The 19568-nt window shown below is 43.6% G+C and overlaps 1 protein-coding gene across 2 annotated transcripts in view; it reads left to right on the top strand.

The window, feature by feature from the left end:
- Positions 1-19568, top strand: part of LOC124594509 (nuclear receptor-binding protein homolog) — a 423006-nt gene that overhangs the window by 333992 nt on the left and 69446 nt on the right. For both annotated transcript variants that reach the window (XM_047132885.1, XM_047132893.1), the window contains one exon: positions 18320-18544. In XM_047132885.1, the coding sequence (XP_046988841.1) occupies positions 18320-18544 (225 nt within the window). The remainder of the gene's footprint in view (positions 1-18319; positions 18545-19568) is intronic.

The raw sequence follows: 19568 nt of genomic DNA, 5'->3' as shown, positions 1-19568 counted from the left end.
CACTCAGGTGACATCTGCGTAGCAAATTAATCGTGAGAATAACAGACCCTAAAATGCCCAATAATACAAAAAATTAAAGAACTTTTAAAAACATGTTAAATAGGAAAAATTGTACCCACGTAAGTAAGTCAGGTTCCATGTTCCGGGCTGCTTAGTTCTTATGATTTGTTTACGTGAGCACAGTTTTCTCTGTTTTACGTGTTTTAAAAAGTTCTTTGAAATTTTTTATATTAGTGGGTATTTTAGGGTCTGTTACTTTGCCATGGATCATTGTTATTCAGGTATCAGCTGATAATGTGGTTGTCAGTCACAAATCCGGATGCGATCTAATAATAAAAATATTAAATGTAGCTGAACCTGCTTTTTCATCCCCAAGAGGAATAAAGAAGCAACAGCATCATTAGGATTCATGTATACTGCGGTAAGGGTTCTAGGGATCGGCTGATCATATGACCTACGATCATACATCACTCATCGTACTATCTTGTAGGCAGTAGTCGACCAGTCAGACAAGGCCAAAGGCCCAGTCCTTGAGTGGTGTTCACTTTTTCATTTTGATACTTTCGAAAGGTATTAAGGAGGGACACAACGGTATAATCCAGTTCGCAAAACATAACCAGATTGCTATTTTTCTCTACAAATCATTGCAATCATAGTTAAGCTGTTACTTCACACTCTAAATGTAGACGCCTCAAAATAGAATTATTTCTTTAATCGTTTAGTATGTAGGTTCTCATTGCGGTTATGCTATCCAAAAGCCCACGGTTTCTTTACTGGGCAGCTTGTGATCACCTCTGTGTCACAAAAGAATTTTTGTGTCACACATGTTCCAATCTCACATCAAATTTAGTACGGTTTTGGTTTTCGAAACGCACAGACTGTTTTGTTAAGCTGTTAGCATGGGCCAGGTCCTCGCTTGCTAGAGCACTGCTCGTTAGGAAGTTCCCCCAGGGCCGCTCTAACATTCCACTGTTTCCCTCGCAATTTTTCCACTGCGTTCGTCGGGGAGAGACAGATTGCTCTTAGACGTTACTCGGTCGCAGAGCCACACAATGATAGATTCCTTTAAGATCCTGATTCTTGACATTAATAAGTGGCGGTGAAAAGTTGCTGAATGGTGTACGAATCTTGTTTCTGGTAATGTCATAAAGCGTTATGGAGGCAAGTCATGAGTCATTTGAGTCGATGACCACAAAACTTAACCATAAGGCCAAAGCAGAAAGAATAGAGAAAATCCTAATCGCAAGATCTTTGCATGACAGCTGTAGAGTAATATGTCGAAGACATAGTTAGTCTTCTGTGAGATTTTTCTTACTTTCCAACAAATTTATGAGAAACCTATGTGACCCGATCATCATGAAATAACTAAAGCTTCACCCTTCTTATTCCAAACTGAAGAATCATGATAGTGATTCTTGTGACACTTAGCGATTCTCCAGACCCAAACGGGTCGCAGCTGCAAATTCTGAGTCAACTGTCCATCTACGTACAAGCTATTCTTTCCTAGTTAAATACTAAGCTTTATTTATTTATTTATTTTCAATTGGTGTTTGGTGCGCTCTGTGTTTAGAAGATGCTTCCGAGGAGGCTCGGACGATACTCTTCTCAAAATCGTGAGTGCGACAATGCCGCCTTCACTATGAGGGAGCTAGATCATGCTCTCAGTTCATTCCGATCCTCCGCCCCAGAGCCAGACGCCACCCTCTCTTGCGGGCAAGCACTTTTTGCTTAACACGTCCAACCGCATCTGGGCAGAGGGCAAATTTCCCGACTTTGGCGTGAAGCCACCGTCATATCCGTACCTAAGCCCCATAAGGACACAAATCTTCCTTCTAACTACCGCCCCACCTCTCTCACCAGCTGCGTTTGCAACGTCATGGAACGTATGATTCATGCCAGGGCTGGTATGGTGGCTCGAGTCGCGCAATTTACCAACGAATGCACAGTGTGGATTTCGAGCACGCCGTTCTGTAGTTGACGATCTCGTTACTTTGTCCACCCATGTCATGAATGGTTTTCTGCGCAAATCCCAGACTGTGACAGTGTTTTGCGATTGAGAGAAGGCCTACGACACCTGCTGGAGAACTGGTATTCTCTATACTTTTTATACGTGGGGTTTCCATGGCCGCCTGCCCGGTTTCCTTCAGGCCTTTTTATAAGGTCGAGTTTTCAAGGTACGTGTGGGTTCTGCCTTGTCGGTCAGATTTATCCAGAAAAACGGTGTGTCTCAGGGTTCCTTCCTGAGTATCATCGGCTTTGCTATCACTATTAACCCTATAAAGGCCTATCTCGGCTCCCTTTTTGTTGACGATTTTGCCATCTATTGCAGTTATCCACGGATCTGACTCACTGAACGGCGTCTTCAGCGCTGTCTTGATCGTATTTACTCCTGGTGCATCGACAATGGCTTTCGTTTTTCCACTGACAAAACCGTCTGTGAATATCTGGCAGTGCAAAAGGTTTCTCCCACCATCTTTACTTCTTGGACCTGTTGCCCTTCCATTCGTTGAAACTTCGAAATTTCTGGGGCTCATGTTCGATAGGATACTCTTTTGGTCCTCCCATGTGTCTTACTTGGCAGCCCACTGTACTCGGTTCCTCAATGTCCTATGTGCCCTCAGTGGTACTCGCTGGGATACCGATCGAACCATCCTCTTCAGTTTGTACTGGTCTCTTGTCCATTCGGAACTCGACTATGGGTGTTTTGTTTATGCGTCTGCATGTCCATCCCTCTTACGCGGTCTTAACACTATCCACCATCGCAGCATTCGTTTGGCTGCTTTCATCTTTTACACTAGCTCGGTTGAGAGTCTGTTTGCATGCCGTTAGTCCGCCATGCGTGTCCATCCATCTTACGTCTCCTTCTTCGATGATTCCTTTGATCGCCAGTATGGGGCACGCCCCTCTTCTGTTACCTCCTGGAGTCCGCATTCGGCACTTGCTACGGCGGCTTAACTTCACACTACCTGCAACTTTCCCGGTGGGTGTGAACCCCTCACCACCCATGTTAACCTTGGCCTTCAGTAGCTTCCTAAGGACGCTACTCCAGCTTCGGTCTGTCGCCTTCAGTTTCACGACGTTCGCATGGAAGTTCGCAGGAATACCTTTTGTGTACACTTACGGCTCTCAGACTGACCGTGGGGTCGGGTGTGCCTTTGTCATTGGCGCCCGTGTCTTTCGATATCGGTTTCGGGCACACGGCTCAGTATTTACAGCGGAGCTCCTCGCCCTGTATCATGCCATGGAGTACATCCGGTGACACATACTTTTCAGTTGTGTACACGGCTCAGACTCACTCAGCGCCCTTACCGGAACACCTTTGTTCAGTTACGTATGCAATATACTGTAAGTGATTAAAAATGAAAGAAGAGATTATCATGTAGACAAAATGGCTCAGGACTAAGTTAGAGAACTTTGTTGCGCAGATCCTTCCACTTCAGTGGAGAACATCTTCACAAAAACGCCTAAACATATGTTTTAGGTTATTCTGTAATTACAATTATGACTGTAATACAAGTTTTTCGCGATGTTAAGTCATTTGATCATTCTGCGCTAAACAAATTGTACATCATTGACTTCTTTCCACATCCCAGATATCATTCTGGGATCCATCAAGAATGACTAATGTAATGAGAAAACGGGTCAGTTCAGTTTTATACGTGAGAGACCAGTCGTGCATGAGCAACACGTTACAGCGTCCACCACTAAGTTATTTCGTCTACAGAGAAGATCATTTAAGATTTTCTTAGCACTTCACATCAGCCTGTCGTCCCTTCACGCGACATGAAGGTTTGAAAAGTCCAGTGACTGGACCATTTTCCTTGAAGGAATATTACCCGAAAAAGTTTTCCACATACACAAACTAAATGTATTTACTATAATTTGTAACTTGTCATTGACGAATCAGGGACGGACAAGCATTATATTTAAATGCTCCAACCTTGCAGCCAGTTTCCGTGCAGCCAGCTCAAACGGTTCTTGCTAGCAACTCTTTTAGTGCACCGAGGTCATTTGCTGTGAATGTGATTGAAAAAAGAGTTGGAAGATATCAAGCCTGAACCGGTCATTATAAATCTCACTGGCAAACCATGAGATGACTGTCGCTGCATAAGCGCGCCGCGTAAGTTCTGTGGCGCGTCGTAGAATTTTTTCCGTCCACTTGCTTTATCTACCGCCGTGAGCCTTCTATGCTGTTCTTCAGTATGGCTCGACAGTTTCTACAGGTAACTTAGCAAATCAAAGTACGCTATTTCTGATGACGTGTGATCAGAGTGCACGAAGGCGAGCCTAGTCCTCCGCAGTTTACAAAGATCTCAAGTATGTCCAACCTAATTGCCTTAGATAAAGAAGTCCATTTCTCTTAATAACTGTGCATCTACAGACTATCACTAAGGATGGATTTCTCTCTCTGTAGATACGCAACAATTAGCTGAGTGTCGAAGCCTCTCACATTTCCCACATCACCGGCATCTGCCAGTTGTGCGTAAATGACGCGGAAGTGTGGGAGGGGGAGAGGAGGAGGAGGATTAAATGTACAACACTGATAAGCTACGTCGGCTGAATTTGGAAAGAGGGTTCAAATATAATCTACAATCCAGGTTCATATTTTTATCTCATTTCACGAAGTCACTTCAAGCGAATGATAGGATTGGTTCTTCGTGTTCTCACTGCCAAATTACTTCCAACGTACTTCTCAAATTGAAGTGTTACTCCATGTCTTGCTAATGTTGACGAGTCGATAAACCCAGAATTCCTTCGCTAACGTAGTGTGCCGAATAAGATTTATTGACCGTTGTGGCATCCACGTCCTGTGTTTCAATAGGGATACAGTTTTCAAACGCTCCAGGTTATAAATCGCTCTCTTAGATTGAGAGTTGAACCGAGCGTATAAAATCTTGTCACCTCATCAGAACCACACACAAGGTGCGCCGAATCTGTGGCTAGGTTTCACGGGTTGTAAAAACGGCTATCTCAGCGATAGGTGCGACAGGTGCTACCAGTGGCGTTCCCACGTAACTGTACATTTCCCCCAAGGCTTGCTGCAGTTGAGCCTCTGAAAAATTAGCCGGATTTGCAGTACCGAGGCGCCGCAACTTACCAGACAATGGATGGTAAAAACGTGAGGTACGGCCAAGAGATGGCGCAGCTAACGCGGAGTATTTTTCAGATAGTATCGATCAGAAGGGCGTCTGGTGGAGGGTGTGTTGCAGCGTGCATGCAGCTGCACGCGAAGTGTTGGGGGTGCAGCACGCGCAGCCTTTCAGGGGGAGCTGCAGTGCGCGTGCGCAGCATCACGTCCGCCACAGCTGCCGCCATGGCGCCTTCTGTTTGCTCTGCTTTCCACCTCCTCTTCCTCCGCTGCTGCCACCGTAGCAGCCTGCCTGCCTCTCGTGCAAGTGGCCCAACAGCGATACTTAAATCATAGAATTACAGCTATCACGGCCGGCCCTCGATTTGCCTCACCTTCGGCGCGCTTGAAGTATAGAATTTAAAGTAACGAATGCTGTTTCGAGACATGGAGATTCAGGTCTTTGCTAGCCTGTTGAATACTACGCGAGAGCGCCAGCCGCCGAGCAGCGGCGTAGCTGACCACTTACGTGCACGTGCCTTAAAGTGCGCAACAAGGTGAACTGGAAAAGTACCGTGGGTTTAGAAGCGCCACAAAGCGTCTAAATGCTAAAAGGAAATCGGCAACCTTAGCTTTCTCTACGGCTGCTGCGTTGTATATTGTGGCCGTGAGCAACACGAAAAGAAGAAACTGACTATTGTGGGTGAAAAAATTGTAGAACAGATGGAAGAAGAGGGGAACTTGACTGTTCTTCAAATATAGGGGACGAATACTAGTTTTGAAACTGTGGATAAACGAAGATTCCTACTGGACCTTTTGCAACAAAAATTAGGAAAGCAGGACACTGATGTGAGAAGCAGTTACTTTTTGTGAGAAGTTATTGAATGCACTAACAGTCCATGCTACTGGTGAATCGATCACTCAAAAAATTATAGTTAGGGTACGTGAATAGCCTAGCTACCAACTAAACTTACGGACTAGGTGACATACCTTTTTTGGAAATACTGTGGACGCAGAGTTTTTGATTTCGTCCGCCGTTGCCTGCGGCGTACTTCGTTTATTGCTGTATCACGTTTATTGCTGCTTTGGTAACCTTTACTTCTGATGTCAGAAAGACACTGTTTCAGTTGATACGGTTTATTGAAAACGTGCGTGTGCTATTTGCAGCAATTAGCCGTATTATTCCTTCATTCATCTCGAAACCACCTTGTCATTAGGAGCTACGAAGTACAGAACTGGAGATGTCGTCTCCACTTGAAACCAAATGTGTGATGGAGGCTACGGCTTCATCAGCGTATCATCGGATGCGCTTTGACGAATGGAATACGTAAGATGTAACGCTCCTTTTATTTCGTGAACGGTTTTAGATATCGAAACGAGCTTTTCGGCAAATGAAAGAACGTAAAGGGGCGCGTGCTGAAGCATGTAAAGAATCTGAACTCTTGTATCGATCGAGATGTAGACGCAAGTATGATTTTTTTCAAATAGAATGATGGGCTTTTTTAAGCGACATCTGAGAGCGCTTGAAGTGGCGAGTACAGTGATGTAATGCTTGTAAATTTTGAGGGTGAAACTCTTCTCAACAGAATCCGAGAAATATTTTAAAATCGAAAAGCAGGTTGACCGAAATCGGCTATTTTGTTGTAAACAAGCTCATACCAGGCGACGTCGTTGTGTTAAGCCTTTCGACTGCTTACTTGTCTACGCTGCAGAACTAGCAATAACTGTGTTGTCTAGCGGCGGGTCATTTCTGCCCCAACATTGCTTGCATGCAGACCTGTGCACCAATGACAATAATTTTACTTTTATACATCGAATATCAGGCTTCTGCTGTTTAAATGTTAATGGATAAACTGTCTGACGAGACTGTAGTTATTTCTACGAAAAACTGGAAGCGTACGCGCATTTGAAATAGTTTTCCTAAGCCCCAGCTGATGCGCCAGAAGCTAGCGTATGCCGTAGTTCAATATGCAAAAATCGTAGCTGACTTGTATCTACGTCATGACATAGGAAATGTAGTTTTATCTTAGTAGCATAGGCAGGTATTGCTGCGTCAACCTGTAGCTTGGCGTCGTTAAACTGCAATAACCGACTCAGACGACTTCAGGTACACGAAATTAATTATTATTATTACCACATTGCCGTCTAATTTTAGTGCGTTTCTCGGACACTTTCGCGAAAGGTTTCAACGGCAATGCTAACAAGCGCTATATAACTGTAATTGTCCTTCCAAGAGCTATTGAATGCTGTTATGGAAAAATACACCGTTCAACTAAAAGATATTACATGCCCTTCAGCATCCTAACAATTGCAGAAAACCTCTTTACGATGTGTGGAACCGTTCAGGGTATAACAGGAGTGTTAAGTCTTAAGAGACGCACCCTGTAGACTTGATTCGGTCCGTACTACATGTAGTGACAGCGTGAGGGAAAGGAGTTAGGATAGTCTGCGCAATTCTGAAGACCCGCGTGCGCTAAAAGAAAAGTGGATGTAGATACTTAGCGCATCCAGCCAAGGTGACAATTAAGAAGTCTGCCACTGCTGCGTTTGAATCACGTCATTTTTTTCCCCCTATCTTCCACCAAAGGCTACTAGCATCGGTAGCTCTAATTGTGAGCCGGCTGCGGTGGCCATGCTGTAGTCCGGAACCGCGTGACTGCAGGTTCGAATCCTGCCTCGGGCATGGATGTGTGTGATGTCCTTAGGTTAGTTAGGTTTAAATAGTTCTAAGTTCTAGGGGACTGATGACCTCAGAAGTTAAGTCCCATAGTGCTCAGAGCCATTTGAACCATTTTTTTTTTTTTTTTTTTTTTTTCTAATTGTGATTCTGAGGAGAGCAGATGATGATATGATGACGACGACGATACAGTATTCAAAGCGCGTATAGCCCGATATGACTTCACCGTATAGTGCAACATTTGTAGTTCGGTGAGTTGGTATGTAAAGTATTCAAATCGTTAATGACTTGCTAAGAAGTCCATGTTATGATGGAATTGGTGGTGTCCATGGAGAAAAGTGTGAACCCAAAAGCGCATCAGATTTAATTATCACATGTTATATGTTGGTTAAACTCAAAGACGAGAACATAAATACGATAAGACAAAACTCATACAGTAGACACTTCTTATAACTATGAAAATAGTGGCTACCAGCATGTGGTGCATTCGACAACACAACAGAAAATGTAATCAGACTAATCGTTGTTGAATTGAGGCTTAGAACTTTCTTCCGATGACCCCTCCAATTTGAGAGACCCTGAGGCCGAAAACCACGATGCAAGACTGGGGTTTGCAAGTTGGTAACTGTATTATAGTCAGGCAGTACGCCTATTTTGTATCAGATTGTAGTGTATTTATAGTAATATTAAGATATTTCATAAATGCTGCTTAGGTCGGTGATACCGTAAATAAAGGAATCTTAAGCCGAAGTATCAAATTAGAATTTTTTTTTTGTGTGTGTGTGTGTGTGTGTGTGTGTGTGTGTGTGTGTGTTTATCTTTCAATAACATAATTGAAAGCGTTAAAGTATTTTCAGACGACCAATATTTGGGTCGACTTCTGCATAAACATTATAATTATTTCTTCGATGAAGGATAGAGATGTCTTGGCGTACCCATAAAACAAGCCTGGACGAGGCTATGACTATGCCTCTGGCACCACGCTGCCGGCTTCGAGAGACGCCGTTTTTCGGCAGCGGAAAATGTGTTGCGTAACGCTTCCTCACATCGAGGAAGTTCCAGACGCCTGTTAAGCGTGAGTTGCTTAACCGTTTCTACTGCTCGATGTCTTCGTGAGGGGGGAACGTGGTTTTGTTCAAACTTATTGCCGCGCCGAACAACATAAAATTCTTTTTAATTGTGCCGTATTCAGTGAAGTTCCAAAGTAATGGTTAGAAGAAGAGATTGTAAATAGCGTGTTATTGCGATTCCTATCAAGAACGTCCACGTTTCCGATAGCGTACTTTAAGTGAACGTACATCATTGTACAGGTGTCACGTTCTGTTTTAGCTGTAAACTGAAGTGGAGAATAAAACTTACCACAGCTTCAGTGAACGGTTAGTTTTTGGGCGTGGAACAGGAGCATTTGCTTGTGAGCTATTTCTGTACAATGGTCACATAGACGAAGCCATGGTGTTGCTGGAATAGCAGGTGACAATAACGGGAAGACATAATTACTGTAGCATTCAAATGACTCAGTATCGTGAAATTACAAATGTCTTTCTTCAGAACCATTCTGCCCTGCAACTGGAAAATGTTAAATTTTGAAACTGAAATGTTACTTTTGATACCCAGGTATATCTTTATCTCACAGGACAAACGTCATAAAATATAGCCGTTACTTCGCGTTACGATGTTAAGAAAATTCTGTCATACCATTAAGAAGCAGGATCACTGTCAATAACCGATAGTGAAAGTATTCCACTCGCACCATCCTCCACGCTCTTCAACAATTCCATGAATAATCATCGAAATATATTCAGCCCGTGTCGATTAATGTCCGCCACCGAATAGGACTAAAACTTTCAGAAATTAGCGAGCGAGCTGTGGGGCGCTATGAAACCGGTGGTTTGGGCATCGAAGCAACCCGGTGTAAGGGACGTGGTGGGTTCGATGTAAACCCATTATCGACGAGGGCAATGCTTGTTCGCTATTGTAAGCGCGGGGCACATCTGGAACATCACGCGAGCAGATGTGCACATTTAACTCAGTAGAAACCTGCTTGACTGTCATTTGTACAGCCTTTCCGCCGAATCGACCTAGGAAAACTCTGAAGTGAACGCGTTCGCTGTGAATGTTTCCAAAGAGCGTATCAAGATGGTACCAAAAAATCGTCTTGGTGTCTGTTAAAAATTTACGCTTTGATAACAATACCAGAGCATTGGCATTTGCGCTGCTGACAGGATACCGAGTAATATATATATATATGTCCAAAAGTTGAACGTTGTCGCCCCCGCATAGTATGATGGCTGGGATATCGTGTTACTAAGGGGTAATTTGAGGTGGGTAGCATACCTCTGCGTCAGCGGAGATTCCAGCAAGTATCATCTGTACAGAAATAGTTGTACACGTAAAATGACGTACAGAAGGGCAGCACGAAACGAACTACAGTACGCATCTTAGATTCTGAGTAGCTGTTTGAAGTTGTTTCAAAATGCAGACTTGTTAATAGTTCATGGTAAAACATAAGCATTGGAAACATGAGTCATAAATTGACACTCGTATTCTTTGAAAATCATACTGCTGTAATACACCAAATAATAATAATTATTTACGTTTTCTATTAAAATTTTAATGACTTTTGCAGGACTTCAATGATCTAGCGACAAACTGATAAGTGCATTTGCCTCCAATTTCAACTCTACATGTTGTCCGCTACTGTGGGAGCCAGCGAAGAAACAAACAAGGGAAAAAAGTCGCTATGGCCAGTGGCAGGAAACCAAAACAATCTGTACATTACACTTTCAAATTAATAGAACACTTTATTTCTAAGAAAGGAAAGAAACATAACTTCTCATTATGAAGTGGCTTCCTGTGCCTCTTGCATACAAATACTTTACTTTTTATTACTACTCGCAGACCGCAGGCTAAGTATCATCTTACTGTTACGAAGTACTCTTGCTCTCGAAGGCTGCGATCGAACTCGTGCCGTCCAGCGATGGGCGGCTGCTTAAGTCAGCGTTGACGGGGTGCGCTGAACCCATGTCTTCCTGGAGGTGTGGCGCTTTCCATTGGCGCTCGGGTCAGCGCCTTGTTGATGCCATTTTCGGCGCTGTGCTGGTCGGTGTGCAGTCGATGCTTTAGGACTGCACACTACAAACTCTCCTACTACAAGAAGTAAATTTTGTATGCGTTTTAGTAACAAATAGAACTTCATAGCGGATGGACAACAAATTTTCATGTTTTCGACCGTGACTCGAAACCATATTCATGCAGGCTAAAACATCGGTATTTGTCGTGTCTGTATCACCTTGAATGTTGGCAACATTAGTGACAGTTGGTGGCCAGTTTCCCTTCATCACACCACCACTCACCCCGCTGCTATACCCCATCTGTCTCAGTCTGTAGTAAATCTCGTGTTCAAGTATGATAACGTTTTCTAAATGTTTGCGTAGCGTGTGTCTGAGGCAGGACGTGGGTACCAGCCCGCCATTTACATAGTTGGATGTGTGGAAACCGCTTAAAAACCATATTCAGGATATCTAACTCGCTAACTATCGGCGTTAACCCGAGAAGCGGATTCTATTCGGGTTAGGATCGCCTCCCCGAATTCTGGAAGCGGCGCATTAACGCGCTCGACTATGCGGTCGGGTCGTCTGTATTATTTTAAAAGAGTTGATAAAAAAAGTCGAAGGCACTTGGAATTCACGTGCAAGAAGGCAATAAATTTTAAAATTAGATAATTAAATTTTTTGTTAAGTCCAATGACCTGGTCTGATGCAGCTCTCGACGCTAATCCATCCTTTAAAATCTCCTTCATCTGTGCACACCACTACAACGCACATTCTCTGGAACCAACTTGTTGTAGTAAAATATTGGGGCCTCTACCCCCATGCCTCGTGCTATCTCTGCATTGAGATGACAGTCATGGAATACCTCCTAATATCGTGTCGGACCTTATTTCCACGACGTAGTGGAGCTACAGGACGGGGCATGCACTCAAGTCGTTAGAAGTCCCCTGCAGAAGTATAGAGTAATGGTGTCTCGACAGCCGTCCGTAGTTACGAAAGTGTTACTGGTGCAGGATTTTGTGTGCGAACTGGCCTGTCGAGTATGTCCTATAAATGTTCGATGGGATTCATCCGGGTAGCCAAACCATTCACTCGAATTGTCCAGAGTGTTCTTCAAACCAATCGCGAAAAGTTGTGGCCCATTGACATTGCGCATTGTCGTCCATAAAAATTCAATCGTTGAATCGTTGTTTGGGAATGGCTGCAAATGGTCTCACAGTAGCCGTGGACCAGTGGACGTAGTCCATTCCATGTAAACACAACCCACACTGTTATACAGCCACCACCAGCTTGCACAGGACCTTGTTGAGAACTTGAGTCAGCGCCACACTCGAACCCTACCATCAGCTCTTACCAACAGAAATCGGGACTGGTCACGATTTTCCTTGTCCTCTAGGGTCTAACCGAATTGGTCACGAGCCGAGGAGAGGCGGAGCAGGCGATGTCGTGCTGTTCAGGGGCCATCACACAGCAATATTGTCAACCTGTCCAATATATTGACCGTCTGAAGGCGCGAATTAACATACTGTCAATACTAGAAATATTTTACGAACAGTATTGATGGACCTCAGAATATTCTCAGTATTGTCAATACATACTGAACGTGTGAGGTAAAATGTTGACGTTTGATAATATTCTACGTTCAGATGTCGGCCGGAGTGGCCGAGCGGTTCTCGGCGCTTCAGTCTGGAACCGTGCGACCGGTCTGCCCCGGCCGTCATTGCGCTATTTCCAGGCGGTCCCGCATATCTGACTCCGCGGCCGCGATGTTGGTTCATTGACGCGCAACGTGTAAAAATACCGCGTCGCCACGCCACGGCATGGTGCTGTGGAGGGATCAGTGGGCGTGGCCGGCGGCGGCGCCACCACACACGGTTGCGCGGATGCATAATGTAACACCTTTATGGAATCCGCCTGCCGCGGATCCGTTCCACTCTCCAACTTTATCAACGCGAATCACGCCTGGTCGCCTGTCAAATTTGTACCGCATTTTCACGCCCAGTAAATGGCCAGGGAACTAAACGTCATGGGAAAGAAGCATTCCTACTGATTTTAGGCCTCGTGTGTTGAAATTGCAACACCAAGAAGAATCCATGTGAGTCGCATTAACTCTATACAACAAATGTAGTATTTGATGAATGATTAAGTGTGTACAAATCTTACATATATCTGACCTGTCGTTCAGTATACTCTGTCCAGCCATATTGTGACCACCTGTCAACAGCCTGAATAACATTCTTTTTGAAGTGCGGACCACAGCAAGACGTGCAGGAAGAGTCGGTGAGGTTCTAGAAGGCACCGACAGGGATGTGTAGCCACGCCGAGTTCAGTGCCGTAGCCCAGGTGCGCTAGGTTTCTCGGTTGAAGATCAGTGACGCGAACAGCCCGGTTGAGGTGGTCCCACAGAACCTGTATTCGGCTTGGACCCTGGGAGTTCGGTGGCCAGGGAAATATTGTGGCACGCTGCATTGTTGCAGGTTGTCAGTTTTTATTCTGATGGAGCATGAAACGTGATTTATCTGAAAATGCCATATTCCCTCTCTCAGTGGACGTTTAATTATGCTATTGGCGTGGAAATTCCAGCCTTCGTCTCCGATCAACAGCAGTCAGCATGGGTTCATGAACGTGCTGCGGAGGCCCATACGCAGCAACGTTCGTTGAACGGACAATGTTAGTAGCCCCTAGGTTCAGTTGCTGAACTGTTGCACATCTATTCGCCTGTACACAGCTCCGCAGCCCGTCGTTCACATTATTTGCGTGGTTCACCACAGTTGCCTCGGCGCCGGTTCTGGATAGCGCCATTTTTAGACATGCACGGTTAACTTCAACCACGGCGGGACACGAGCAGTGTACAAATGTAGCCGTTGCGGAAAAGCGTCCATCGTTGGCCCGAAAGTCAATGTTCATGCCCTTTTGGACGTCAGAGAAATCGCTACGTCTCCGCAGTACGAGGACGACTGCATCGTTTCCCGTGTCCTCCGATACGCTTATTATAAAAAATGGTTCAAATGGCTCTGAGCACTATGGGACTCAACTGCTGAGGTCGTTAGTCCCCTAGAACTTAGAACTAGTTAAACCTAACTAACCTAAGGACATCACAAACATCCATGCCCGAGGCAGGATTCGAACCTGCGACCGTAGCGGTCTTGCGGTTCCAGACTGCAGCGCCTTTAACCGCACGGCCACTTCGGCCGGCTACGCTTATTATACACTCCACTGCTAGTTGCTGCCATCTGTTACTTGAGTGTGGCTATTGCACGTAGATTCTAACAAAGGCGGTGGTCACATTAATGTGACGGGACCGTGGTAGTATGGAAGCCTCCTTGCTACCACCAGGGCCTCTTAAGTCTCATGGCATCAAATCCTGTACGTTTCTCAGGATCTCCCTCCATGCACCCTTCCTGCGAATATACAGATAAAATAACTGGTTTCTGGAGACGATGGACGAGTTCCCGGCCAGCCATTCTCCAGACAAGTTAGATTGGCTAACGAATAGGTCAGGGAAACGAAGTAATACCCATAATTATTTTTAAAGACGTCGTGTGTAGTTCCCTGAAGAAGGGACCTAGTGCTCTGAAAATCTCATGTTTCCAGAGTGAATCTTCTTCTCTGCAACGGAGTCTGCACTGACTCTAAACTCTGGCGACCCAGGACGGACTCGACCCCGGAACGTCGCCTTCGACGTGCACAGCTTTCGCAGACTGAGCTAACCAGAGACGACTCACGACCCGACCCGTCCTCACACCTTCAGTTCTGTTCCGATCCAACATATGATTTGAATATCCTTAATTGCTTCCAATACCTACAAACGGAGATGGGGCATGGTTGTGTCCACTACGCACAGTCACGCTTACGAGGCAAGGCGGTATTTTTTTTAAAGGATGTGGCACATGAAGTTCAGAAATCAAATAAGGAAATCGATACAACACTCAAAAATTCTCAAGGAGATGGACTTCTAAGTTTCTCTGACGTTTCTAATACCCTGCAGCAAGTTGTTATTCTGATGGGTCGCGTGCTTCGGTGGTAAAATCATTGCCTACTACATGGGTGACATGAGGTAGATTCAGAGCTTTGATGTCTAAGAACCGTAAAATACATAAGCATGAAAAAATTAATTTGTAGTTCCTTGGTTTAAACAATCTATTAATAATTGTTTATAAAAAAGGCATAATATTTGCAATGGAAGTTAATTTTGTGTGCGGCATGTATCTAGAAATGAGGTAATTAGCATATATTTGATGAATTTTATAAGTGACGTAGGTATTCATAGTGAGCGGAGAAAAAGAAAATGTAATAACCGAAAGGATACTCGAACCAGCGATTAACCTGTCTCGATCCCTACTGACTTTTTTTTTCATATTTATGTATTTTACTACTACTACTACTACTACTACTCCTACCGAGCGAGGTGGCGCAGTGGTTAGACGCTGGACTCGCATTCGGGAGGACGACGGTTCAATCCCGCGTCCGGCCATCCTGATTTAGGTTTTCCGTGATTTCCCTAAATCACTCCAGGCAAATGCCGGGATGGTTCCTCTGAAAGGGCACGGCCGACTTCCTTCTCCATCCTTCCCTAATCCGATGAGACCGATGACCACGCTGTCTGGTCTCCTTCCCCAAAACCAACCAACCAACTACTACTCCTACTCCTACTCCTTGGCGCTACAGCCCTCGTAGGGCCTTGGTCTCCATCTTCCAACTCCCTTCCTTCTCAAGTCCTCTTCCACGTTGTCTAGCCATCTGTCCTTAGTCTGCTCCTTATACGACGTCCGCCGGGTTTTCCCTTGAAAACCACCTTGACTGTGCTGTTTTCCACCATTCTTTTTACATGTCCCAACTAACGTAGTTTATTACTCTTTATTTCAGTCACAATATCTGGTTTGTTGTACAACTCTCTGATCTCCTTATTTGTGATTCTCCAAAAACCCCAATCAGTTACTGGCCCGTAGATTTTTGTAAGTATCTTCCTTTCCCATCTCAGCAACACCACCTCATCGTTTTGTGCCATAGTCCAGGTCTCCGTACCATACATCACCACTGGTCTGTGTATTTTACGCTTCACGGAAATACTCGTCGAACATGCACAGTTGTTTCAACATTTGCAACGGTCGTGAATCGAACCGAGGACTCCAAAGTGGGAGATCAGCATTATACCAGTCACGTCGTCTCTCGCAAATACTCTCTCCTACTTTACTTAAAAAATTCAGAAAACTTAAAAGCCGATTTTCTCGAAACTTTTTCAGCGTTGCATGTCAAGTGCCTTGGAAGATTGATTTTTGAATTCTGAACTTCACGTATCAGAAATACAAAATATTACAAAAAACAGATATCCCTTGCTGGCCAGTCATCTATGTTGCTCACACGCTGCGGTCACCACTGTAGTGTACCAAATTTACGTGGTCATAGTACGTGCTGAGATAGGATAACCGAAAACACATTTTACCTCCTGGCGAGCCAGTGACGGCGTTAATAACATGTCAAGTGCAGTCCGAAACGTTTGAGGTTTCGTGACAATCGCCATGAGCCTATACACACGACCCAACTTGCAGAAAATGAAAATCGAATTTCGGGAACGGATTTTCGCTGCCATGTTACACGTTGGGTCTGTATATATTTTGCTTTCCTAATCAAATTCAGGTTTTTCGAGCGTCAGCTCTTCACGAAGGGTGCCTGTAAAACAGCTCTTCAGATTTTGTTAACCCATTGAAGTGATGCTTGTAATTTTCTACTTTTTGAATAAAAATATTATTGTGGACACGAATTAACTATTGAGGATGAGGAGATCGTTTAATATCATAGTTTTAAACATCTTTATTCACTCCAATTAATCTGTGAAAAACTGTTGTTTCATATCCACCTGCGTCATGCAATTTGTGGAAAAATGTGAAGTGATTGCTTATGGAAGATGATTGTATTCAAACATTTTGTGAACGTGGAGTGGTTGCAAATATTCCTGAATGGTAAAGATACATTCATGTTCCTGTGCACATAATTAGCGAATGTTTGATTATTAGCCATCGACAGTGTGCTAGAACCTTTGCCGCTAGCACACAAAGAGGCTCTAGCTGTGTAGAAATTAACCACCTACTTAGGATACATGGTTGTTGCCAAGCAGATTTTGGTGAGCCAGCAAATACATCGGTGTATGTACACCTTTCTGCATTGTTTTAGTTAAAAGAAGTAAATAGATTCCTGGTCAGAGCCAATTCTGTTACCTTTACTTCCACCACATAGTCACTTTACCACATTAATGAGCACTTTGAAAGCTAGTAGCAACCAGACAATGCAAGGTGCACTGGTATGAAGTGAAAGAGATTGTGGGAGCTGAAAGCTGGCAGCCAAACCCGATTTTCTAGAATAGGTATTGATGTGTTAACAATCATGACCAACCAGAAGCAGAATCGGGAAGTGGCTGTACGGAAAGCTGTTTTTGGGACATAATACAAACTTATTTAAGGCAATGGGATTCGTACCACCAGTCTAGCTATCAGCAGACAGTTGGACACTGGATATGGCAATTGTCAGCATTAACTCTGCAGATGAAGCTCTTCAATCAGTTGTAGCAAGACGATCGGATACAGTGTTAATACAGCACAGTGATGAAACTCCAGTGCCCGCCTAATACTGCGTGTTTATGTACGACAAAGCAGATGGAAACAGTCGAGAGGCAGCATGGTTACACCAAACCAAGTACCTTCAAAGACACCAGTCATATCGTATAACGTATCAAGCCCTTTTTGGATGTTATGATCATGGGTCCTATCTGAGAGACGTACATGCAGGGAGGCAGTGGACTGAGCGTATGTCAGATTTGGAGGACGAGGTTCTATTGAGACGAATCCTAGTACAAGCTCCAAAAACATTGTGTCACTTACACAATGTGCAACTTACAAGGAATTTAAGGAACGCAGGCGGAGGAACTGTCGTTAATCAGTGCCATCTACCATGGCGACAACACATTTCGGACACCCATTCATATGACCTCCTTCCCTCCGTTTCCATTCAGTAATTCATCCCTGCAGATTGTCGGTTATTAATGTTCAATCTGTATAAAAAGTAAAGTGAAACGACCACTAAAGATAGTAAAAGGAAAATTAAATGCCACAATGAGATTAATAGAAAAAAACTGAAAGGAAATGTAACTCAACACTGTGAAGATTCTGTACTAAAATATTATCCAAAGGTGTCTTGAGTTTTACTTATCAGTCAGTGCATTTAACCGATAGGTTCAATAGATGGAAGTCAGAATATGAGCATTGTGGCACAAGAGAAAAAGGGAAGAAAATGTGGTGGTACTTGAAATAGCTACTGTAATACTGTAACGTGGTTTGCAGAGTATAGATTACACATTGTGCAGCAAGCATGGAGTGCATAGTTGTTTCAAAAATTATTATGTTAAAAAAATTTTAAACCCTTTTACTTACAGGCTGCAGCAGATTTGCTGATCATAAATTGAATAAAGTAAATACAGTGATTTATCCAGCAGGTTTCTGCAGTTTTTTGATGATAACTCTTTCTGTGCAGGTGGACCAGCGTGATGTTCCGGGCATCGACTGTGCTTATTTGGCGATGGACACAGAGGAGGGAGTGGAGGTCGTGTGGAATGAAGTGCAGTTCTCTGAGCGGAAAAACTTCAAAGCCACAGAGGACAAGTTTCAGCAGGTTTTTGAGAATCTGACTCAGCTAGAGCATCCCAACATTGTAAAATTCCATCGGTACTGGACCGACACACACAACGACAAGCCACGGGTGAGACAGATTTGAAATGCTAAATACAGACGTGGAACCATTACATTGTACATTTTTAGAGCAGACTTTTCTTTTTCTACAACTATGTTACAGTACTAGTTTCATTGTGAAGTTTTACCTTTTTGTGATATAGTGAAACATAAATTATTATTTGTTTTATTTGTATTAATTTGGCACATTCTTTTAATGAACTAATACTACATTCAGTTGTTCAGAAAATTTTAGGAATGACAGATGTACTAACTTCCATGTACCAGGTAAGTGAACTGCTGTGTCGCAACACGAGAAGTTGTACCTGGAGTGGAGAGTATAAATATGATTACAACATTTCATGCTAGATTTTGCTGAGTTTCATTCCACTGTTTTTTATACAGTTAGCCCACTAAGCAGCACTTATTGCAATTCAACACTACCATGGCCATTCTGAATAAACTATTTTTTACTGTCTGCCAAACTTTAGTGTTTCAGAAAATGAAAGTCTACGAGATTCCCACCTCATGTTCTCTTGTCCTTTGTACTGAGACTTCAGAGGATATGATGATGAAACAGGACCAACTCGTGCTTTTCAGATTCATCATTTGTGATGCACCTGAATTAAAATATCAGAGTATAAGCAGATAAACAGTAACAGCCAACTAATTTTTAATTTTCATGCATGTACTTCATCCCACATAAGAATGGTACTCTTGTGATGCCCATACCTCAACCAGTCATCCTACATGCACAATAAATGTGTTAGTCAAATAAGTTAACTTGACATGCCTGCCCTGTTATGTTCATAAATTTTTCTTAGCGGTTTATTGTTACCTTTCCCTCCTTTGTTGATTTCTTTGCTGCCATTCCTTTTTGGCTACTGATAATAAAGATTGATTTGTTGTGCTTTTGAAATGTAGGGATGAATTATGCAAAATAAATGTCTGACAAGAGGGTGAGTGGAATCACATTGTCATAGGTTAGTGTTCATTATGTACCTAATTTATATAGTCAAAGCAGGATTGCTTTGCTACTTGTTTAAGTGAACTAG

The sequence above is a fragment of the Schistocerca americana genome, chromosome 1, assembly GCF_021461395.2.
Source record: "Schistocerca americana isolate TAMUIC-IGC-003095 chromosome 1, iqSchAmer2.1, whole genome shotgun sequence".
In the NCBI taxonomy this organism is placed as follows: domain Eukaryota; kingdom Metazoa; phylum Arthropoda; class Insecta; order Orthoptera; family Acrididae; genus Schistocerca; species Schistocerca americana.
Note: the sequence above shows the minus strand (reverse complement) of the source record. Positions and strands in the feature narration are given on the sequence as shown.